General features: G+C 33.9%; 1 protein-coding gene across 2 annotated transcripts in view; it reads right to left on the bottom strand.

Moving 5' to 3' along the window:
- Positions 1 to 5269: 5269 nt before the first annotated feature.
- Positions 5270 to 26443, bottom strand: part of LOC136836044 (ribosomal protein S6 kinase beta-1-like) — a 61052-nt gene continuing 39878 nt past the window's right edge. Inside the window, exons 6-11 of one of the 2 annotated variants that reach the window (XM_067099926.1) lie at positions 20200 to 20347; positions 19630 to 19764; positions 17857 to 17973; positions 14615 to 14746; positions 14251 to 14358; positions 5270 to 12261 (exon numbers count right to left, since the gene is read on the bottom strand). In XM_067099926.1, the coding sequence (XP_066956027.1) occupies positions 11956 to 12261; positions 14251 to 14358; positions 14615 to 14746; positions 17857 to 17973; positions 19630 to 19764; positions 20200 to 20347 (946 nt within the window). In that variant the 3' untranslated portion in view covers positions 5270 to 11955. The remainder of the gene's footprint in view (positions 12262 to 14250; positions 14359 to 14614; positions 14747 to 17856; positions 17974 to 19629; positions 19765 to 20199; positions 20348 to 26443) is intronic. The other variant, XM_067099925.1, reaches the window with a different exon arrangement.

Raw genomic sequence — 26443 nt, 5'->3', positions numbered from 1 at the left:
CAGAAATTACATTTTGATTCTCATGTATGCGTGGGAATGGTTATGCACTAATTATATCAAAGGTCATCTGACTTCTGTACCTAATTGTATTTCAATGTACAACTTCATCATAATCTTTCAAAGCAATCAACCTTCTTTCTTCTTCGTTTTAAGCAATCAACCATGCTTTGTTAATTCCTCCACCAGCACTACACGATACCTTTTGGCGCTATATGAGTGTAATATAAAATCTCCCACCTACTGTCAGTGTGAGAAAAGGCCAATGTCAGCTCCAATCTTCAGTGGTTCTTATTCATATGCCGTGACTTTGTGGACCATTTTCCCTCCTCCTAAAAAAAATCTTAACATTAAATGGACATTAATGTTATCCATCAACAAATTCAAATCAAATAATGGTGTTAACTGCTTATATCATATCCTCCCTCAAGAGACATCAGACATGTTTTCTCCACTTTTCCACCTTTTGCAGTTTTTGCCCAAATTCCTTTCAGAATCTTAACCCCATCAAGGCCTTTTCTCCATGATTTTTTCTCATCGTAAGCACAAACCATCTAAATCTATTTTCTGATCTCTGGGCAACCCCTTTCAGTTAATTACCAATTGGCAGTATGAGCTTCCCAAACCTCTTCAGCCATGAATCTCAAAATTCTGTAGTTGAACACCTTCCATCTTGCACTGTCTTTGCAAATCCCCAAGTCTCTTCTGTATGCAGACCCACAGGTCTTCTCACATATCGAAATTTTTGTTTCTTGAGTACTCGTTTAACACTAATCCAGCAAAACTCTTTACATTATACAGGCTGTTTTCTCATTACCAGCCTCACACATATCAACCATTTTTGATAGTGAAGATCTCCTGTGGCCATCTGTTACACTGACTGAATACAAAATTTGATATGCTATTTGTGTTTGGTCTGATAACCTGGCACTAAAATTTTAACTAAACCAATAAGAAAGTCTCTCTATTACATTTGATACACTGCATTACATTCACTCCTTCAGCTTGCTGGAAACAAAACATGACAACTTTCCTCACCTCCTCTTAGTGCTTGCTTCTTTTCTCTTCTCCATAATCTTGGCTGTATATTCAACATGCCAATTCCCTCTCATGAACCCTTACATTAAATTCATCCTCAGTACTGGGGTACTGATTACAGCATGGCTCATGGCACACTGAAGGTAGTATGCTCAAAGTCCTTTGTGGCATCTCTTTAGCCAGATTGCTTTCTGTTTTCTATTTACCATTACCTTCTGCTCTTCTTACAGATGTTCAACTTCTCTAACTCTACGGGGCTCCAATTTTCACCCTTTACGAAAAATTACATTAGACTATATAGACCTATGAGTCTAGAAATGTGCCTCGTGATATTATTAAAAGTTTATTGTAAAGACTAAAATAATAATCACATTCATTACCAATGTACATTTACCATTTGAACATGTGATTGCATACATAGAGTTACCTTCAAAAGGCATTATGATTTTCTGTAAAAACAGATCCAGTTTTCCCTCAAATACCCAAAGGTCATCATTAAACAGTAAACTATTTCAGAACAGCAGCTACATACAATTCATCATGTAAAATTCTACAATTTGAATCACTCAGTATCTAATTACACACAAGTACATCAAACTTAATCCATTCAAAAGTCCTGGGCACTAACTGTAGTGTCAGATGCTCCTCTGCTTACGAACCAGTTACATTCCAAACAGCTTTTCATAAGTTCATTTTGTTTGTAAGTTCAATTTGGTATATGCAAAGTCAACACGTGCAACACTATTTATGTTTTTTCATACTAAAACCCAATACTAGTACTGATGCTGTATTTTATAGACCATTTTATTAATACAAATGATATATAAAACCTAACATTAAACAAATTATGATTATAATACAGTAAAGTATTGAAACTGGGTGTCATAGGCTTGTTATGATGGATGATGAGTTGGGGAGGGCAGTGTGGAATTACAGGGGTGGCAGGTCGTCAACGTCTTCTTTTTTCCTCAATTTCTACGGCAAGGATTTCTTTGGGAAGGATTTCTTCGGCAAGGATTTCTTCATCACTTTCCCCTTCATTTGGGGAGGAGGCAATCATTGGAGGTGGGGAGGCTCTTGAGGTTGGAGGCACTGTTTTAAAGAATTTGTTTATGGAAGCTTGCATTGTATTTCTTTTCATCATCATATATGATACGATAAGACTGGAAAGCATCAATGTTGTTGCTACTTTTGAGAATCTCTCAACATTGGGGTCCCAATTCTCAAAAATAGTCAACATTTTTCTAGAGGAGAAAATCCCTTGGCCATCAATTTTGTTTCAAACTTCTTTAAGGTAACAACTTCTTCTTCTTCTTCTTCATATTCTTCCAGTTCCACCAAATCCTCATTTGTCAACTCCACTGAATGACTGTCAAACAGCTCTTGAAAGTCCTCTTCCCCTAGGTCAAGCTGTAACTTTTCACTCACGTCAATGAGACTGTTAAGGACTCCTTTTTCCTCCTCTTCTTGATTAAACCCTCTGAAGTCATTGACAAACTGTGGGCATAAGGTCTTCCATACTCCATTCATGTTGACGTCATTTACTTCACGCCATGCAGCATCAATGTTCTTTATACTATTGTAAATGTAAATGTTGTAACCCTTCACGTCTGTCACTCACCTCCTTTAATTTTAGCCTATACGTACGGCAAGTGTAGTATTTTTTAAAATTTGCTATTACACCCCTCACCATTGGCTGAATGAGTGAAGTTGTGTTAGGGGGTAAATAAACAACTTGAACATCTGGATAGAAACCATCTAAGTGCTGTGGGTGACCAAGGACATTATCCAAAATTAAGAGAATCTTGAAAGGAATGCTATTCTATCTGCGGTACAACTTGACTCCGGGGAAAAGTGATGAAAAAACCAGTCCTCAGATGCAGCAAGTCACCCAGGCTTTCTTATTGGACATCCAGATTACAGGTAGAGGACTTTTTGATAGTTTTCAGTGCCTGTGGATTTCCTGCACAATAGACAAGAGGTTTCAGCTTCATGTCTCCCGAACAATTGCCACCCAGCAGTAATGTTAGCCTATCCTTTGCTGCCTTAAATCCTGACTGGTCTCCTTTTCACGGCTGATGTACACTTTTTCTGGTATTTTTTTCCAGAAGAGGCCTGTCTTGTCTATTAAAAATTGCTGAGGGGTATAAACTTCGTTGTCAATTATTTCCTTGGGCATCTTGGGAAATTTTTCGGTTGCTGCTTTGTCGGGGTTTGCCGACTCACCACTTAAGGACACGAGATGAAAGTTGGCTCGTCTTTTGAAGTGATGAAACCAGCCATGACTTGCAACAAGGTTTCATCTTTAGCACTTTCGCCAGCCTGTCTTCAAGTCATTGAAAAGGTTTTTAGCCTTCTCTTGAATGAGCATGAGGCTTTAGCCTTCTTTTGAATGAGCATGAGGCTTTAGCCTTTTTTTGAATGAGCATGAGGCTTTAGCCTTCTTTTGAATGAGCATGAGGCTAAGTGGTATACATCTTTGTCTCTGGTGTTCCATCCCGATACCCAAAATTTTTCCACTTCTTCTACCACCCCTCCCCCTTCTCTTACTTACAATTGTTGACTGCACTGGCACAGCACTTTTCATGTGTTCCACAATTTTGCTTTTTGTTCTTCCAAATTGTGCCGACAGTTGAGCGATTCATATTATAATGGTGCACTATGTCAACTATTTTGTCACAGCTTTCTAACTTCTTTATTATTGCCACTTTAGTTTCCATTGAGATGGTTTGCCACTTTTTAACACTACCGTTTTCATCACTGGCCTTGCGCTTGCCATTAGCCATGATAGATTACGGATGTGGTAAATATTTAATGATAAAATCAGACTAATGAATTGCTGCACAGAAAAAGAAGTCTCAGTACTAGCGTAGGTAGAAAGAATCTGGGATGCTGAGGTGTCAGCTACAGTGCTGTTTGGCATCAGTAGCGGCAGAAATTGTAACTAAATCGAGGCAAGCCCTCACAACAAAATTTGCACTTAAGGGTCACGGCCGGGAGCTCCAAACAAAAATTGAATTTACGAGCGCAGATGTTCGTATCTCTGAAAGTTCATAAGTAAAGGAGCCTCTAATCTCATCACATTTCTAAGGAAAAAGGGCTTCTTCCAGTGCAAAGATAAAAGCATACCTTCTGTATCATCAGACTTAAAAAATAGCCCAAAAGGCCTTGATTATTAAAGGAAACAATGAAAAGGAAGAACTGAAAGACACAGTAACTCTAAAAACAATCTTTAATTCCAAAAACAAAAAGATTACTTATACATGGTTAATTAAAGCCACATGGGCTAAAAATGTTAGAAAACTGCATCTACTCTCCGCATTTAATTTCAAATATTTTGACAAAAAAGATTAGCATATAGATATTGGTATTGCTTTGCATTCCAAGAAATATACAATAAGGAATAATGTATACATGACATTTACACACATTATTCACATACAAAAAAGGCACAACCGTTTGATACAAGGGAAACGGGACCCTTGTCCCCCTACGGTATGGTAAACAATCTTCCTTTACACAAAAACTCACACCACACACATCATTTCCCAACTCAACAAAAAAAAAAGTACACCAGCACTTCCCACATAAAGAACAATCAGCCCCATGAAGCCTACACAGCAATATAATATATAGATGCTGTATATACTGTATAGAACTATATATATGAATATATATATATATATATTTATGTATGTATTGTATGTTTTGACCTGGCTGCTCTGTTGAGTGGCCTTTAAAGGTCAAACTGTTTGGTAATGGCTATAGAGCAAGCATAAAGGTCTTGTAAGTTCATATCTAACAGGCTGGTAAAACTACATTACTGAGTATGATCGTCACATGAGCATAATATCCTTCTAAAATACAAAGGACCATTGGCAACTGGCCTCAGGAGTTAAGTTGTTTAAAAATACTCTGCAAAAAAACCAAATGGAGCACTAACCCTCTTTATATTCACAGAAGATAAATACCTCCATTATGTCCTCAGGTGCATTTCCCTTGCTAAAATCTGCTTTTGTCAACAATCTGTTGGTGCCAATTACTCTGGCAAGATAGCTCTTAGTTTAGAAAGAGGATGAGAATGTAAGCAGGAAACTGATACAAAGATTTCCACCTGTTAAATGAAATAAAAGAAAATGCCAAACTGGATGATTTACTGAAATGAATTAAGACTACAATGAAATAAATTCAGACGAAATATCTGTTTGTAAAAAATTTTTAAAGAAAACCTAAATGAAAACATTTCAAAAAGAAAAAAATTACCAATCCATAAAACCCTCATTACTATCTGCATATGCTAATGAACTTCATACATTTTTACTAATACTTTTGCCATACCAGGGATTATCATTATCTATTTACGATACAAAGTCAACTGATTTGATAACAGAAAAATGTCTGCTAGTGAGACCAGAGTAACTAAATGAAAGAAAGACACAAACAGTATGACGACAAAATGCATCAATCCTGAAGGAATGCCCCAGAAACAAATATTATAACCTTGCCAAGAACAGCCACTTCACATCGAACCCCATGAGTACCACATCACTCACTCGAATCACGTTCAACTCTCAAAAGTTATATCATAAAGTTATATATAAAATATTGCCTTATCTTTTAGGACAAGAAGTCGACTTCCATAAACATTACACGAAACCTGATACAATATCATACAGCAAAACAGGCCTCCAGGACCAGGTAACTTAAAGCCTACAACGGCCTCCAGGACCATTTAAAACATTTCTACCATTCATAAAAAGAACAAATGAACTAATGGTATACAATTGCCCTATTAAAATTAATGTTAAATTCAAAGAATATCATTAACAAAAAGAAGCTTTCCTCTCAATAAGTTAGGTATGAATTCAGCAACAAAGTCCATAATTCCCATTTCCTTGAGAACTTAAAAGCTGAGAAGCAAATACACAGATGCAAATATATTTATGACAACTTCTGACCTTTGACCTCATCCTTAAATTACATGTACAATGCTGGTCAAAGTTAAGAGTTCATTGTTTCAAGCTCTTACTCATGCATCTGTATTTGTTGAATTCTCAAGAACCCTGTTCAGAATACACTAATAAACTATCATCCCTAGAAGTCCTGAAAAAAATGAGCAACCAATATTTTCTTATATTTCTTGAAGACTTACAGATGTATATAAGATTAAACTAGAGTGGAGAAAATATAAGATTTTCTGTACTTATTCATCTCAAATTGGATGACATTAAAAATATAAAAAAATTTAACTCCAACAAAGCCTTTAAAAGACTGCGTATTCACTAAACCCACATTTCATAACCACTTTAAAATAGAAAAAAATTGAAAAAGTATCACACAACTTCAAAAAAAACCATTTGCAACTGCTAAACACCCAAACTATCTATATAGTGTAAATCTTTTCTGCAATAAATTTCACATAAGTGTAAAAATGCCCTGATACCAGGTTCCTTGTCCCAAGCTTCAAAGCATTACTGGTAGCTGATACAGCTTCCAGAAAAAGTAGTTCTAACAAATATTTATGACTACTTCAAAAAGAGCTAAGTTTTGCAGTATAAGGTGAACTGGTACAGCAATAGATTAGGCTAGCTTTAATGCAAGTTTTCAGCACCTTACAATGGAACATACTCATTTGGTTCAATTTGAGCAAGCACTGAAAAAACACTCTTATCTGTCACAATTCTTTTTTGCATAGCTAAACAAGAGGCTACAAACCATAAATGGCAAACAGGATGTTGAAGTGGTTATAGGCAAGGAAGTTAACGAGGATATACAGTTACTTTGCTTCAATCCCTTATACAGAATATGAGAGGTTGGTTATAAGAACAGTTGCCATTACTCAAACTTTAGAGGACTTTGTGACATTCCGTGACCTGTTCATTCCACCGCAGTCATAATTTAAAGAGAAATTTTCTTAGCCTTCCCTCCCTCCCAAACCCCTAAATGAAAAAGGAATGCACTTATTGTATAACATGCTGATAAAGCCACAACTGGAAGAACTAGGGAAAATGGACTACGTGCAAAAAATATTTGTATTGTATATATATACAAAAAGAGATAAATATTCTTGGTTTCTTCAGCATTTCCCTTTCATTGTCAAGACAGGTTTGCCAGGTCCTCGGCTTTAACACTATGATATGGAGCTGGAGGTTTATTCATTAGTACTCTCTAAACCATATTACTCCCTACGTTTCTAAAAACACTGACTAAGAATGAAGATTAACAATCACATAAAGCTAAATAATCTACTGTACCAAGGATTAAATCAATGCATAATAACTGGGATGCTCATGACAATAAATAGTTAATATCTAATGCTGATACAGTACTAAGCAATCAAAGTAAACCAAAACTGATAAATACATCAAATATTAAAAGATAAGTGAGCGCAATACAATAATAATTATATCAATATTCATAATAATAGCAATTATAAATAAAATAATAATAAATACACTTTCATTATCATTACCACTTAACTAAATTCAGCACATTATACTCAGGGGACCTATCTTTGGGAATTGCATTCACATACCAAAAATCTTGTGCCTATATGAAAGGTAGCCAGTATGATTGTAAAAATCACTAACAAATATTAACACACAACTATATACATATATACTTTTCTCACCAACCTCTCCACTTTGCATCGTATTTCCATAAAAAAAAAGGGAGTCTGGTTATTTTGCTTCAATACGTTTCACAACACTGACAAGAAACAGGATGTGACATAGGTGACCATTATCTCAAGACGCACACAAACTTGGATGACCACTAGTTGCAACAATATTAACCCTATGATCATAAGGTAAACAGGAATACTACATCAACCCAAATTTCTACTCTACTCGCCACAAAAGGTATAAACACGTGCTACTTCTATAACTGGAATTCCCTTCTCAAGTTGTCCAAAATATGCATAAGTTCCTGTCAAATTCTTTAAATAATAAACAGCAGAGAAACCATTGTTATTGGTACAGTAGCTGGACTGCCTTTAATTGCTCCTTGTTTTGTCTAAACATGTACTAGTAACTTAAACAACTGAGCTGAAGCTGGAATGAAAACAGTAATTCCTGCTCTGAATTCAATCAAATGCAAAAAGGTAAAAAAAAAAGTTCACAGGATCACTTACCTGGTATTGTAGACAAACAATCTATTTAGTAAAAAGAAAACAATGAACTTGTGCAGAGCAAAACACTTCCTCTTCATTCCAAGTATACCTTCAGTTTATGAGCATAACATTCCAATTGGTAGCAATCTTTATCATTCCCAAAAAGGGCATCATCATTTGTAAAACAACACATTCATACCATACCTATTCGTACTCTGATGCATTTACCAACATCTCACCATACATGATATGCTTTCTGTGCATAACCATAGATAAAGGAGGGCATGAAGCCGAACACTGTCATCATCACTCCATGAAATGATAAAACTTAGAAAAAATAACAATATGAGTCAAAACTGACTCATGAAGTAAACTCACATTTTGGAAAGGGGTTTTCAGGTGAAAGTTAAAGAAATACTATGTACCATCTGAGAGTTGTCTGCTTAGAAAAACACACTTCTTCATATACTGTAATAGCCTCAAAGAGTACTTTCTCTTAATAAGAGGGTCGTGAGCAACGTTAACTATAAGACAAAATAGTTAATCATCTCAAAACCCTACCATTCTAAATATAGGTACTACCTGCAGTAGATTCTCAAGAAGTACCCTGTATGGTGTTCCATGTGAACAAAAGCTACGCTTTAAATGGGAGACGGCACATCCAGCAACCACACTATTTAGCTTTCTTGGGGTCAATGCTTAAACATCTATTCAGAATGGCTTGGTCAAACTATTTCAAATGGCATATATGAAAATATCAATGACTACCTCGGTATCATGACAAGCTATAAATAAGACTGCAAAAGGATAAACATCTAAAAGACCATCCTACTCCTCTTGATTGCGTAAATGAATTGCACAATGTATGAATGCTTGTTAACCGACGCTCCTGAGAAATGACTCTCATTTGACAAAAGATAAAATATCATGGAAATGTAGCAGCTGCAACTTATGATCCAAATGTAGCTAAATTATATGCAATATTCAATTAAATGATGCTAAAGCATTTTACAAGACGAAATAAAAAAATCTATTAGCATTACCCCAGAACTACATACATAGTTCTAAGGAGCTAACCTCAAGATATTTCATGTCAGTTATACTGAGCTTATTTTTTTATTACATTTAATCTTTTTCCCAAGATAAATGTCAATTTTAATATGCGATACACTTTATCCATCAGCTCTTGGATCATGCAAGGCATTAGTGGGTAACCTACAGGTTACCCTAGCAGATACCAAAACTGTTTTTATATACAAACTGTAAATCTATGTCAAACTTCCAAAATATAAAATTTCAAGCATTCATTACAATCTACCTATAGCTGTCTTACAGTCAATGAAGTAACATATCTACACCTGCCTCAAATATCTACTCTACTGTACAGACACTCTTGCTACTCAGTAATGAATTAACTCAACTCAGTGCTTGTCTAATAATTTTCTCAAAAATTAATAGGAATAAGACCCCACAACAAATTAAAATACCTTTCATCGTTTCTTATTTTACACAGTTCCTATGGTGAAATACAAACCCATACTTCTCAAGCAGAAAACTTCTCACACATACTTTGCGACGCAGTTAAGGTAGAAAGTTAACAACTTGTGGCGTACTGAACTCCTAAAAAAAATTTGAAATTAAATGTCCAAAAATCTAAGACTAGGAGGCATATTATGATAAATTTGTGCCTTGAATTACCCTAAGATTTATGGTTGTACCCATAAACCTTGCTATAAAAATATTTTTTCGAGAAACCATCTATTTCTATTAATTTCTGTCATGTCCAGTTCATCACAGAAAAACAATGATAATACATGATGCATGAGATGTACACCAAAAAATGAAAGGGGCCTCATTTCTAAGGAGAGCTGATGGCACAAGGCTAACACATTACTTCATTTAAGCGTTCATTAGAATTTAAAACCTAAATTAATCCACTTACGATAATATGACCATGACATTGGGCTTATGACATGATTTTACTATCAAATGAAACTTGTCTGTTAAGTAAATTTGGTACAACCATCAAATAACTAACTTCATGAAACTTTCTCAGAGACAAGGGTGATCTAGATAAAACACTAAACTGGGTCAGCTTACAAAGCACAATTATGCTCTTTATCAATCATAATTTAAAGGATGAAATGAAAAAGGATATAATTCTAATTAAAATTCTATTAACGTCTCAACCTTCAATAAACGATCCTTGTTACTACTTTCATTAAAACCTGTAACCTAAATAACCATACAATATCTGCTAGTTTCATCTGGACACTGGTTAAATAAATACTGAATTAGCACCTGCCCAAACATAAAGACTGACCTCTACAAATTACTATATTTATAATCTACAGTATGTTCAAGAATGCAACCTCTTCCCTGCAAAGCAAAACAGCTTAAAACCCTATCCTCACCTTCTGCAGTGACAAGGTCTTGTAAGACTCATTAATATAATCCAGTAATGAAATACAATGCACTCAAGGCTATCTAAAAGTCTGCTATTTGAGTTTACCATTAATAATTCTACAAGAATGGGAACCCTCTATCAAGACACAAAAACTTACTTTTGGGAAAGAAAAAACTAACAATATCTTGAATAATAGTCAAATTTCATTATTTATATCATCAAATAACTTTTCAAAAACACCACTATAATATAGTAAACAGGTCTTCAAATTAGCTATGACAACCAGGTAGTACCTCTGCTTATAGCTGCATAGCAGTACCACACAAAAGTGTGAGTTCACCTGACTTTTACACAAGATATTGAAAGTATAACTTACCATGAAAAGGAACTTTTTCATCAGCCTCATCAGACTTAATAGCATGAAAAAGAGCTCTGAAAACACTTACCTGTTCTGATATAAATGTTATTAAGGTGCAAGATTAAATTAATGATGATATTCGTTATACATTGCACTATTCTATACTAAAACTGAAATTACAATGCCTATTCTAATCAGTCTGAAAGCACTTAAACATTTCTTAATTCTAAGACACAACAGAGTGCAGATATCCAACTTCCAGGTCAACATCAATCACTCACCATAATAAGAATAAGGTGACTGACGATACATCAACACACTGAAACATAAACAAAACTTAAGAAGGAGGGCTGACAATGCAGCAGTCCAAAAGATTCCTCATTTCTGTAATATGTCACATAAATGAAAAAATTACCTTGCCCATGCATGACAAATACCATGCAATATCACATCCAACAAAAAAAAAAAACTTCTATACAATGCAATTGCTCTTCCTCGGTCTAAGCAGGCTGGAAGGCCACCTAATGCTTACACAGACTTTCACAAACTGGTCATCTCACACCCTGTCAAAAACCATGGAGAAGGGTATCATTAAAACGTCTAACACTGGGCTTTCTTGACTTAACAAGCTTGCTGGCAGAGAAGACAGTCTCAAAGTTGATAACCAGCACCCTTAAGAAAGCACAAAAAAAAAAAGCAAAACTCACAATGATAATAAAAAAAGGCACAACTAATTTCATTTTCACTGCATGCCAAGATGATTATCATAAAATACAACTACCAATTAGTTGGGACAATTATATTATAACTCTGCTTAAATATTGGCTTAAATACTGTTACAACATAATGATAAAGGCTAACTTCTTAGCAATGATACTGTACTATTATTTCTTACTAGACCAGTGCTAGTCGGAAGTAGGCACTGGATGCAGCTGCAACTAAAGATAACTGCAGCCATATGCTAAACATGCTGAAGGGAACACAAGCATCAAAGAAGGAAAGCTACAGCTCAATATTTTGATGATCTCCTAAGGGGCATAGAGGTTAATGCTTCCAATTAAATGTTGTCTGTTGGGGTTGGTGTCGCTGCGACATGTGGTTCTGGCTGTGTTGTATGTGCTGATTTTGGGACACAGGTTGTATGCAATTGCTAGTGTCCATCTGTTCATAGTGTCCTGACGATGCACTGTCTGCTCCATTTGCAAAAGTGAAGGGGTTTTGTAGGCCCCCAACACGAGGTGAAAAAGGCCCAGCAGAGTTTGGTGTGTAAGGCTTCCTTGGTGAGCGAGCCTTCACAACACTGGGGCGAGCCATCTCTTCTAAAACTGATGGAGCAACATATGTAAAGCCCTGTAAAGAAAGGTTGGATTGATCCTCTTGACTGGTCCATGTGTGAAATTTTCACACTACCTGCTGATCTAATAAAAAATAATGTTTGAGATGTACTCCCACAAAAATATATTTGTTCAACAGCAATCCCTGATAGTAAAATTGAGTTAAGCATACAAGAATACCTGATGTCAACCAGCAAAACTACACATTAGTCTTCAAATAGATTGGCTTTGGATAAATAACCAATTGCATTTCAACTTTTGAGTCTAGTGCATGCAGAACTCTTTACAAAGTAAATTAAAAGCAATTTGCTTTCAACACAGACTGTCGCAAGATAGGGTCATGACAACTGTTTGTTTACTACAGACCAAAAACATCAAAGTTTAAAAAATGCCTTTTCATGATTAAGAACTCAAAGTTGATCCATTTTACTTTAATACCTTATCATTAATATATCAACTATGTCCAAAAATGCATCATGTTAAGTTAAGAGCACAATGGTTTCCCTAATAATATAGTGTCAGTGCATGTCACTGCATACTAATCTTTAGTAATAATGCAAACTTTCTTCAAAGCACCACACACTATTGCATTGTTATTTCTTTGGTTAACTAATTCATAGCTAATATAAAAGATCTTGAATGATCTATGTCTTTATATCTTTCTCATATTAACAAAAGCTTTGGACATTGTACTGTATAGTTCTTGATAATGAATACAATGTGGGAAAAAATTATAAAGCAAGAAAACAGACTACAAAAGTAAATCCTCGACACAAAGTTGCATTGCTCACGTTGAACAAAAGAAATTCAACCATAAACTAAAGTGAATGGATGCAGGTGAAGTGAAAGAAATACAAAATAATACATTTATTAAACACAATCTACAAAAGTGCAACATACAAAGAAAAGAATGCAGTCTAGTAATTTATGAATACATGGAGACCTGGACTAAGGATTTGAAGTTCTGGCCCTCTAACTGGTTCTTAGTCCAGATTTACATGCATTCATGAATTATTTTACAGAATTCATTTTCATTATATACTTCATTTTTGTAGATTATGTTTAATAAATATGTATTTCTCTTCCTTTTTACTTCACCAACATTATATACTGCACAGTATTATATTTGTATGCCATCATAATCTCTTTGGTTAGGGTAAAAATACAGTGCGACTTACTGAATGACTGGCTTACCAGGGTACATTCACATAATGTCCAATTACCAGGAATGTCCAAACAACATAGGGGAATAAATACAAAACATTATACATGAATTAAATATCAGGAACACCACCTTGGAAAATTTTTGTTACAGTAGACATCCACCTACATACCTAATAGCTTAATTCCAGTACCTATAAGAATATTCTCTGTTGTACCTATAAGAATATTCTCTGTTGCCAGACAGTGCATGTGAAACACACAGAAAATGTACATGGGTAGCAGACATTGCAGGTGCATTTCACATATTTTGAACTATAAATGATGAAAAAGTTCAAAGAACAGTATACTCTTCCTACTAATTCATTATTCATAATTCACACATGGAGAACTTACAAATTACACAAACTTAAGCAGTGAAAACAGGTTCTGAAGGATTAATTTCTATAGTGTATTTACTTTAATTATTTCAAGTAATAAGACTATAATGACATTTCTAGACTCATATGGCTAGTCTAGAAGATTTGTTCTAATATGAAAGGTGAAAATTAGAACATAACATTACAAAAGTTAAAAATCTGGACTGGACAAGACCATAGGGAATGAATGAAAAGTACAAAGCAGATTTTGCTTGCCTTCCCCAGTTCCTGAACCTTCCCTCCTTCCACAAGCAGTTGATCAGTTTATTTTGGATTAGGCGCCAGTCAGTCCATTTTTAGCTTGGAGTCTAATTTATACCAGAACAAGGTTATAACCACCTAATTAGCTTTCACAATGAAAACTAAAAATGCAAATCATTAACTAAAAATATAAATGATTAAGTTGAAAGAAATAATTTACATACCTCAAAGACCATATTTGCACTTTCACTCAGCATATTATCATCTGGTGAGTCAACAGGGGTTTGCTTTGTGAATTTGCTGTCAAACTGGCTAACATCATCTTCTCCACTCTGAGAAAATAATTTTTAAAAATTAGTTTTTATCCTTTTAAAAACACTTAAAAACAAAATAAATTTTAACAACACTGTATGTAACATTCTCCATATTCAATACATAATCTTGTCACTGGTCTCAAAAGACTAATTTAAACTACAGCATACCGTACAGTACTTTGAATTATGGTGAATTTTCCAGTTACAAAACCTAATAATAATTAACATACTATCACCTATCCAAAAAATATTTCCAAATCTTCTAAAACATTACCAAAACAGGTTTAAAGGGGGGATCTAATTTGCGATGCAAGACATCATCCCAGTTAATATGTTTGAAGAAAAGATGCCTTTTAATTGGTTCTCCATCATCTGGTCCACTACCTAAGCGCTGACTGACTTGTCTCTGAAATGAGAAAACACAAGAAATCATTAGTTGACTGCTTTCAATAACACTTATGTTATAGAGATCATTTCTACTCCACATAATGCTTTCTTAATAAAGTATAAATACTAATGTAAACTCCATCAAAACCCTAAAAAAAACTATTTTTTTATATTCCATACAATAAATATTTTTGCAACAGGTTTTCTTAATAATAAAGCACTCTGAAAAGCAGACTGACTTAATGTTACTTGTATGAAATATAACCCTACCTTCTTACCGCACCTATTCATTAATTTGCTTTGCAGATGGCATAGCTCTGCATCTAACCAGAAGGAAAGAGAACGAAGAGTGGGCCTTGATTTAAGACAATGGTTTTTGTTATATGGAATAATTCTTCCCAAATATCTAAAGTAAGTGCAATAATGCCAACCACTGCCTGGCTAAAACAGTATGCACTTAGGTAGCAAGGCAATAAAAGTAAAATGGAATACACTGCAAGTACAGGGGTGCAAGACTTCTTGGAACCAAGGTTAAAAGATGACAGCAACTGATGGGGATAACTTATAATTCCCTAACCCAGTCCAACAGTAGGTTGAATTTAAATGAATACTTGGATAATCAATTGAGAAATCAAAATGAGTGATGATGAGTGAATCTCTAGGGAATTATTGACAAGTATGAAAAGGGCAACAAGAAAAATAGCTATTCTGAGTACTTATTACAACACGCAAAGTAGACTGGCAATCCTAGCAGACTATATGTTTAAATTGTATTTGAACAATGACACCATGACCACAACTTGTGCACATTAACCTTACTGAAAAGTGAAATCCTTTTGTTGAAAAAAGTATATCTACTGCAGACAGATTCCTTTAACCAGAAGGCATTAATATTCTTTGAGAACAGATGATGAGTGGCTGCAAAAATACCAAAAAAGGCTTTGGCAATATGGCCTTGAAGACTTACTAACATGGATTATCCACTTAAAATCACAGCTGAAAACCAGAGCATTTCTTCACAGAACCCCTTACAAAAACTGATAAGGAAAGGTTAGCAAATGGTTCTGACATATCATAAGGACAGTCTGGCAACTGTGACTTAGGATGAAGTCTGAAAAATGTGCAAGTCCTTATAAATGACAATTCCCCATATTGTAAATCTTGGGGAGTAATCCTCACATATCACCTGAGGCTTCAATATGGGTGAGGAAAATCAAAATGAAATCCTCCTTAGGAGATTCAATTCAAGTTAGAACCTTTTTTGTGAAATTTCTATAAAGGAATTTATCTAGCTGAAAAAATTGAATAAGCACCCTATAGCCCTTGATGATAAGCTTAATTAGTCTCACTTGGGTCTATATGAGTCTACTAACAAAGAAAGAATGGCAAAGATGAGAACATTTCCAAAAATTCAATACAGGCAGTCCCCGCTTACCAGTGGCATCGGTTAACGGTGTTTCGGTGTTGCGGCACTTGGCTAGAGAACGTCATTAACCGGATTTTCAGCACCGGTAAGCGGTTTATCAGCGTTGGTAAGCAGTCTATTAGCGCCAGATAGCCAGTTTACGGCACTATTAAGCTGTTTATCAGCGCTACTATCAGCGATTTTTGGTAGTGGTGCTTGGCTGCGAACAGAACCCCCACCGTTAACCAGGGAATGCCTGTATTTGCAGTACCCAGCCAACCCCTTTAGCCTGCCACAATTTGCATAAAAGTTAGGTGACTCAATCATTCAGAGGTGCCTGCCAGTCTTTAAAAAAAATAAAACTTTGGAAGGATTCCTAATTTGGTGTGTATTACTATGGGGCAGACAATGAAGAATGCCTCATGAAGAAAGTTTCCCAAGAAAATTTCTGTCTGTGGAAGAAGGTTCACAAGCTGCACCACTCTCCCTGGGGCTATCACAGAGCAAAGAGAGCTATTCTGGTACGCTCAACAGCAATCATGTTACTTAGCCCTGACTTCAAGTTAAAGAAGTTTCCAGACCATTCCATGAGTGCATCAAAAAATTTAACTTCTTATGCATCCTGCCATGGCAAGCTGTAGGAACAGCAAGTCTGTATTTAAATCTAAATATAAAATTAGTCATAAAAGACATAACTGTAAAGTACAAGAGGAATTTGTGTGAAATGTACAAATATATACATAAATATATACCCACTAAATATGAAGAAAGCAAACTATACAAATGTTACGCAAGTTGTCACACAGTTACCTTGGAAGAGAAACTCAGGGTCACAGGGGCAAAAGAAAATCCCATTACAACCAAGGATAACACAGTATGCCTTCCCAAAGAAAGCAAAGAATAAAAGCCTGCTGGTAATGCAATACTGTAACATCTTTATTACAATTGAAACCATGATCAAAACTTACCGGTAACTTGAAACTTGGTGCACAACCATAATGAATACTATCTATCACCAAGTTTGAAATATGCCAGTAGTCTTGCTGATATACCACTGATGACATATGTTCAAAAAAATAACTTTTGAACAAAATTTCTTCATACAAATCCATTACTCAAAATTAGCAAGATAAGACTCTTATAAGTAATGGGTCTGGGTGAAATAATTTTGTTTTTGGTGGAAGATAAAACAAATTATTAACAGTTATATTCTCAAATTCAGTGTAAATGATTCATTGGTGTAAAGCAACTTCTGTTACAAAAGTTTAATACTTCAGAAAAAGCAATAAAGTTTGGGAGTGTATAAAATCAATGAAAATTCACTAACTTATGAGAAGAAAATTGTTTACTGTATCAACTGTTACAAAAAGAGACATCTGATCAAATACTCTCCATTTCATACGAGTAAAAACTACATGATGATACAAAAAATGTGAATAAGTATAAAAAATTAAAAGAAAAATTAAAAGAAATTTCCTGCTACATAACTAACTCAAAGCGTATATGAAAGGAATGAAAAAAAAAATTAAAGAAAAATAAAATCAAAAGGGTATATGAAAAGAATAAAAATAAAAAAGAAGAAAGTATAAAACACATATCAGACAAATTAAGGAGATCTCAAGAAAAGGGTTGTCTCATTTAAAAAAGTTCAAATTATTAATAATAGAAGTGAAACCGTCCCTACAATGGAAGGTCAATATGTACAATAACATCTTCATACTTACTTTTAAAAGTTTCCGGATAAGATCTCTTGCATCTGGTGTCAAATAAGGAGGTAAGTTGAGCTTCCCTTTCAAAATTTTTTCTATGGTTTTCTTCCTGTTCTCTGCAGTAAATGGTGGCTGAAAAGGAGGAAGAAATTCCATCACCCAAACAAATACTTTAAAATTCAAATTTCTTTTACAAGTGAAACTTACTCATAAATGGAAAGCCAATGACTACCTCAAAATATAAAAACAAACATTACTTTCTACAATACATAAAAACTTCTTTAGTTAATCATAGCCATAAAATTTGACTTCCTGTGAACAAACACCTAACAACTCGGTGCTTACCATCTATGGCAGCATAACATTCAAAAGTATCATGATAAAATACAGATAACATTTACAGTATTCACCTAAATGATCACGAGTATAAAAAAGTTTACTAATAGCGCAATCTGGTTACTACGGTTATGTTCAAAATCACTTATGTAAAAAAGCTCCTGATGTAAGCAATCCAAGAACTGGGCTTAAGATCATGTTGTGGTTTACAGCCTTTTCTGACCTTCCCCGTAATAAAATCAAGTTTTTCATCACAGTATACTGTACTTTTATCACTCTATAAACCTTTACTAACAAATTAACATACAACTTATGATTCCATTGTTCACAAATAATCTCAAGTCTTGTATAAGGCTTGCATGCTATCTAATAGGGTTTAGTTCAGAAGGTCAAAATATCATGAGGAAGTATTTGAGTTTATACATTAGTCAACAACTTGTGCAGGAATGTGTGACAGACGAATCCCTCTGTTTCAGACTGACTATAAGACACTCAAGATGTGCAGTCTGTGCCTTATGGGTCATTAGTTTGTCAAGAAGGGACCCAACCTTACTAGCAGTTTCACTGCTATAATTTTGCCTCACTGAACCCCATCAGTTATTAAGAATTTGTTTTCAGGAGGAATTATATCCAACCTCCCCTCATTTCAGTTTTAAAGATAATATATTCATTATCATTTTTCATGCTACCACTATTTTATCATTCAAAAATGAACCTTCATGATGGAAGTCAAGAAAAGTCTGAATACCAAAAATATATTTTAAAATAATATTTAGACTTGAACTGGGGAACTGATATTTCCATGGGAAAGCCCAAAATGAAATTATCTAATAACCATGATGAATTGCAAGGAAAAAATAATGATGGTGTGCAGATTTAAGGGCAAGATAAAATTTTGAATTTGAAAATGACTTCATCTCATAAATATATGTATCGACTTTTGATTTCTGCATTAGAAGTGGTATCAGTGGCTGACCATTCTTCACTGAGAGGCCAAATGATGAAGCTAGGAATCTGTCCAAAGTTCATATGGTGCAAAAACAAGAGTCAGCTTATATACACTAAGAATGTAGCATAGATTATCACAGTAGTTACAGAACCCCCGAGTTATATTTCTGGAGTCTCACGGGGCTCACATTGTTTGTTCTTGAATGGAATATGAAAATTAATGAGGTAAAATTTTGGTAAAGTTTAAGAACTTTAAATAGCTTGGATACAGACCAGGATGAATGAAAGAAAAGAAAGGCAGAAAGCAGTGTAGTTGTTGGTGAAGTAAAAAGGCTAAGAACCTTAGTACCATCTATAGTGAGCCCTCTCATCCAAGGAGGCAGTAATGAAATATGCCTAACTCAAGTCAAAGAAAACCTTGGTAAAACTAGATGAATTTTAATAACAATAGAAAATAGAAACTACTTTAGAACTGAATTCTTAGGATAACCAGCTAGTACTCACAGCTCCTGTTAACATGTCATACATAAGTGCCCCTAAGGACCACCAGTCTACAGCTTTGGCATGCCCTGTCCGTGTTAAAATCTCAGGAGCCATGTACTCAATAGTGCCGCAGAATGTGTGTGTTACTGAGTCATCCTGAAAAAAAGAACTAACAGGTAATATATACATGGGTGGGTAGTGACGCAAAAATCATCATAAAGTAGACTTTGGATAGTTGAATGAAAATGCTGATGATGACATATGACATACTAGTAATCTATAATCACCTTAACACTAAGTTTACACATATTTTGATCATAAAAATATTAATCTTAACTATACTCCCAGATATATATTCACAAATATTATACAGCTCAACAACAACAAAAGCAAACAAATAAACAATTTGCAAGTTTCTCCTAACATTTCAAGAAGCGCTTGCTGAAAATGAAACTATCTATAGCTGACACAGAACTTTCCACTCAAGCAAACTACCTAAATTCAATGCACCTATTTCTTCATGAACTGCTAGACTCATTTTAACTGCAACAAGGTAGAATACAACAATAAGGCTACAGAAATGATGCAGACCTGAATCTTTTCTTTGCAGAGACCGAAATCTGTCAATTTTACATGCCCTACATGGTCCAAGAGGATATTTTCAGGCTTCAAATCCCTGTAGATGATGCCTTCCATGTGGAGATGCTCTAAGGCAAGGATAATTTCAGATAAATAGAAGCTGTAATGAAAAAAAAAATAACATTAGACTGTCACCTTACACAGGACATTAGGAACATGCACAGAAGTTTCTAATTGATTTGAGAAAATCATCACTACAACAAAATGGATTTTTTTTATGCAGAATTTATTAAAGAACAGGTTCACTGAAGACTGTAATTATGTTTGACTTTTTTGCATTAACACAAATATACAAATAAAATGCAATAACAAGGATGTCAAAAGGGAAATAAATTTTATAGACAGAATATACCAATGTAAAATAGAATAGAATAACCGAGTTTTAATTGAATGACAGGATTACATTACTGTGTCCAGAAATGGAGAGGTGTTTACCATACATAGGAATAAATTTCAATATCAAATAAATTTGTTTTGGGATATAATAACATACTGAAATATGTTGACTTGAAGATAAACTGTAAGATTTGCTAAAAACAAAAAAAATTTATTAAAGGCCTTACTAAGATTTCAGAGCAAAAATATGCAAGCACCAGTCAACCACATTTGAACTAAAAGCTTTCATGTTATTACATAATTTCAATTTCTAATACAAAGATGGCCGTCACAAAAACTGCAAGTAGGAATAGTGATAAATGCTATACTTAAGATTGCTGAACATCAAATACACACTACAGACTTTCTATCAATACATTAATTACTTGCAGAGCATGTATAAAACTTAATTTTATTATATAAATTTCATATTTTCTCTCTCAATTTATATAACATCAAATTTGTACCTTAATTTGAGACCCATAAACTTCATTATATTGTATGTATGAATTCATTTTACCTGTATAGACAAACCTAACATACAATTAGGATAAAGTCACCCTACTATTGTAGTAAAATAGTATCTTTCCTCCAGTAAGCAAATGCTTCATGATGCTTGTTAACAGAAAACCAACAAACATCACAAACCCTGCCTTTCAAAATTTATGAACCATCACAAAAGAACTGAAAACATTAAACATACATAATTTTTCTCATATATGTAAACTGACTCATTCATAACATACTAGTGCATAAGTGTATGCTTCTCATATATTAAATTGACTCATTCATGACATACTCCTACATAAGTCGAAGAGCACCACCAAGTAAGGTGGCTACCAGGTAATTTGCCTGAGCCACAAGGTACCTTACACAATTAACAACTTCCAGATTATATTTTAACCTATTCCAATACAATCAGAGTTATGCAAAATGGCAGACGAGATGGCAAAACTATCTGCTTTGCAGATACAGTATTATACAACCTGCCACTGTGTAATGAAATGTTTCACAGAAAGCTAGTGTAAGATTATAAATAACAAGGCATTCACGTAAATTTTGTCATTACTAGCTAGACTTAATCTTATTTTCACTTTTTCTAAGGTATCTATCACCAAAGGAGGAGATGTGATCCCTATTTAAACAAACTTGACTTCCTTTTACTCAAGGATGCTCTGTGCCAAATCTGACTGTAATTGATCCAGTGGTTCTAGAGAAATAAGAATTGTAAAAGTTAATGCTAGACAAACAGGCAAGACCTCCATACAGACAGATGCCTAACAAATTTTGATGATGATAAGCTCCCTTAGGCTTTCAACTAAGGCGAGCAACCTAATGATATTTAATACCATAAGTTAAAAATGTTCACATCATAGATACCAGTCTGCTGGATCATACTAATTAAAAGGTACAGCCTATAAAACATATACCATATATACTCGTGTAATGTTCGATATTTAAAGACCAATTTTATGGCCTAAAATTTTGGGATTGAACATTACATGAGGTATAGTTTTGGAAAAGTGCAAGATTTTAGGACTAGGCTAAGCCTAGGCTTTGGATTTCCCAACAACGAAAGTCAACAAAGTAGCAATTCCTTCCACAGAAGTTGATGAACTATTTTTTTTTTTTTTGTAGAATAAAGCAAACTATTTTTTTTTTATAATACAGACACATGTTGTTTTACTTATCTGAGAATCTTTTATTATTATGTTTTCTATATTTATGGCTGTTCTAGGCTATAATAAGTGTAACCTACATTTCTCGAATATAAACAAGTATTAGCCACCATTTATAAATTTCATCAGCTGATTTCTCTTCACTTACGATTCACAAAATATCATACATACCAAAGGGTATTGAGTAAAAATATTTTGAAAACTTTTGATATACAAAACAGTAAAAGGGCAATAGAGTTAAAAGAACAGTGGAACTAGGTAAAGAAATTAAAGAATAGAAATGAATGGTTATTATACTGTTCGCTAGTTTTAGTGGCTGAAGAGAGATTAAAGAATATAATGTACGATGATTATACTGTTCGCTAGCTACAGTGGTTGCTTGGCAAGCTTTGGTAGTTATGACAAAACGATTGTTAACAAACAAGGTCGGAAGTTTTTTTTCCTTTTGTTTGTTATAGATAATTATTTGAAATGAGTATATACTGATTGTTTATACATTTTATAGGCATATTCTAAGTTTTTAGCTTCTTAGTTTATCTCAATTTTTAGATTTCAGAATCTTAGACTAGGCTACGGTAGCTACTGCTAACATAGCCTAGGCTACCATCATATTTTGATTCCAAATATATAGAAACGTAGCATAGGCTTATTGCCAGAATCAAAACTCGAACATTACACGGGATATATTCTAAAATCCTAATATATGCAGTAAAAAATGGGGGTCGAACATTACATGAAGCCGAATATTACAAGAGTATATACGGTATATCAACATGAAACAAAATGTTACTAAAAATCTGCAGAGAACTCTTATAACATTTTAAACTGCAAATCCAATTCATAATGGACAGCAATTGCAAAGTATATGTCAAAACAAATACTGTAAAGTATTAAACTTCATGCTTTCAAATATAAAAACCACCCCCATAACAAGCCCCCTAACGATACTAGTTCACCAATTAAGGAAATGAAATGACAATACGGATAGTCAATATTAAATGTTAAATGGATAAAAAATGCAAAAGGAATTGTTAATGAACTCAAGTAATTCTCATAAATTGAAAACAGTTTCTGAGGCATCGCATCAATAACATATAATTAATAGTATATGGTGCTAAAACGAATGCTATTCAAAATATGTGTTTCAGCACCACAACTCCCACAATCTTATACGTATAGCAAGGAACTTAATAACTGTGAAGACCAATGCTGAAGAAATATACATTCTTCAACTCGTTACTCATTATTATTATTATTAAAAAAGTTTAACCAGACCACTGAGCTGACTATCAGCTCTCATAGGGCTGGCCCAAAGGATCTGGATGAAATGACAGGTCTAGGCTAGAAGCCTTGCACTGGGACCAAATAGGTCACTTGTTAGTGATGACTGAATGAAAATGAAAATGAAATAAAAAGCTGCAAAAAGGCACACGCTTTCATATTGGAACACTCACACAATAAATACATTTATACTCATGTTTTCATATACAGTATACTCACCAAAAAGGTATACAATATTAAAATTAAAAATAAATTAAGTAAATCTTAAATTTACTAGCTTTAAAATTCATTAGACTGACTGATTGATTTTTTTTAAATTTTATCAATTAACTCATCGCTTCTCATGAACATTAAAATGGGTATTACTGAAAACGTTGAAGATTCTGACAAAATTTCTTTACTGATCTATTTCCAAAAAATTGATGTCGCTGCAGGTTATGTTTTGGACATTCACGATACATGCTTAACTGTTATCAACACTTTGCAATCTGGGCATCTGGGAGAGGGCCACATGGACCGTTCATTAACCATAAGCGCTGAGCCTCTGTTTACAAAACGTCTTCCCCGTATGGCGGCGTTTGGTGAGTTACGCTTGAAGTGGAAAAAGTTTTTTTCAAAAATCACATACGCTTAGTTTTAAGATTAAAGGTTCATTTTGGCTCCTTTTTTTTTTCATTGCCTGAAGTTTAAATGCAACCATCAGAAATGAAAAAAAATATCATTATCATATATAAATATTGGAATATATGACAGTGAAAAAAAAACTCATATAATTGTATACAAAATCGCTGTAAAGCTGTGATTAAAGCTAATGAGTTAATTTTTTTAGTTGCTTATTGTACTAAAAATTGCGATGATTTTGGTATATAACAAATTGTAAAACGATCAAAGCAACACAGAAAATATTATCACAAAATGATGCATGAATTAAATAGCGGACGTAAAAAATGTTTTCAAAAATTCACCATAAATCGAAATATTGTGCTAGAGACTTCCCGTTTCTTGAAAATTAAGCTAATTGATTGAATATTACTAGACTGTAAGTGTTTTAGCTTACAATTGCAGTTTTCGACCATTTCGGTCGAGTTAAAAAAGTTGACCGAAAGTCGAATTTTTCCATTTATAAGTGATTTATATGAAAATATTTCAAAACCTATAAAGCTACAACCACGAGTTATTTCTGTTGTATTGTACATGAAATTGCGTACATTTTCATATATAAAACTTTATGTAACGACTAATATAAAACGGTGCAAATATTGCGACAACGAGACAGAAAGAATTTCTGAGATGTTAGGCCGAGTTACGTGCAGGCGTAAGGAAAATGTTTTTTTTCAAAAATTCACCATAAATCGAAATATTGTGCTAAGACTTCAATTTATTGCAAAATGAAGTTAAACGATTGAATATTACTAGAATGCAAGGTTTTAGCTTACAATTGCGTTTTTGACCATTTTGGTCGAGTTAAAAAGTTGACCGAAGTTGAAATTTTTAGCAAGTTATAGTGATTTATGTAGAAAATATTTCAAAACTGATAAGCTACAACCATGGCTATCTTCTGTTGTATTCTACGAAATACACACATTTTCATATATAAAAGTTTATGTAACGACTAATGTAAGCGATGCAAACATTAAAACAACATGGAAAAGAATTTCTGAGATGTTGGCGGGTTACAGCAGCATGAACTTAAGGAAAAAGTTTTTTTCAGAAATTCACCATAAATCGAAATATTGTGCTAAGACTTCCAGTTTGTTGCAAAATGAAGGTACATGATTGAATATTACTAGAATCTAAGGTTTTAGCTTATAATTGCGTTTATTACCATTTTGGTTGAGTTAAAGTTGACCAAGCTTGAAATTTTGGCAGTTATCGTGATTTATATCGAAAATATTTCAAAACTGATAAAGCTACAACCATGAGTTATTTTCTGTTGTATTCTATATGAAGTGCGCACATTTCATATATAAAACTTTATGTAACGACTAATATAAAACAGTGCAAACATTACGACAATGTAATTCAAGAATTTCTGGCGGACGTAAGGAAAAGTTTTTCAAATTCACCATAAATCAAATATTGTGCTAGAGAGACTTCCAATTTAGTTTTTGCCAAAATGAAGGTAAATGATTGAATATTACTAGAATATAAGAAGTTTTAGCTTACAATTGCGTTCTTTTACCATTTCAGTCGAGTCAAAAGTTGACGAAGGTTGAAATTTTAGCAGTTATCGTGATTATATGAAAATATTTCAAAACTGATAAAAGCTACAACCATGAGTTATTTTCTGTTGTATTTTACATGAAATTGCGCACATTTTCATATAAAACTTTATGTAACTGGCTAATATAGAACAATGCAAAAATTACGACAAAATGACCTTGAAAGAATTTCTGAAATTTTTGGCCGAGTTACGCGTGGCGTAAGAAAAAATTTTTCAAAAGTTCACCATAAATCGAAATATTGTGCTAGAGACTTCAATTTGTTTTGCAAAATGAAGGTACATGATTGAATATTACTAGAATGTACGAGTTTTAACACAATTGCGTTTTTCGCCATTTTTTTTTAGATCGAGTCAAAAGTTGACGAAGTTGAAATTTTTGTAATCGGCGTCGCAGTACGTCCATGGCGCAACAGACAATTTTTAGTCAGCGTGTGATACGTCAGTAGGGCGTTTAGGGTTAAGTGTCCTTGTGTCCAGCAGTATATTATTCGAAAGTGTGTCAAATTACTTGTGTGTGTCTCTCCCTCTGATATGACCGAACTCCATTTTTCCAACACAGTTTTATCTGTTTTAATTCATTATTTTCAGTTTCTTCATTCATATATTTTGCCATTTACTTACAATGATTGTTTTTATA

Source organism: Macrobrachium rosenbergii, chromosome 56 (assembly GCF_040412425.1).
Source record: "Macrobrachium rosenbergii isolate ZJJX-2024 chromosome 56, ASM4041242v1, whole genome shotgun sequence".
NCBI lineage: Eukaryota > Metazoa > Arthropoda > Malacostraca > Decapoda > Palaemonidae > Macrobrachium > Macrobrachium rosenbergii.
Note: the sequence above shows the minus strand (reverse complement) of the source record. Positions and strands in the feature narration are given on the sequence as shown.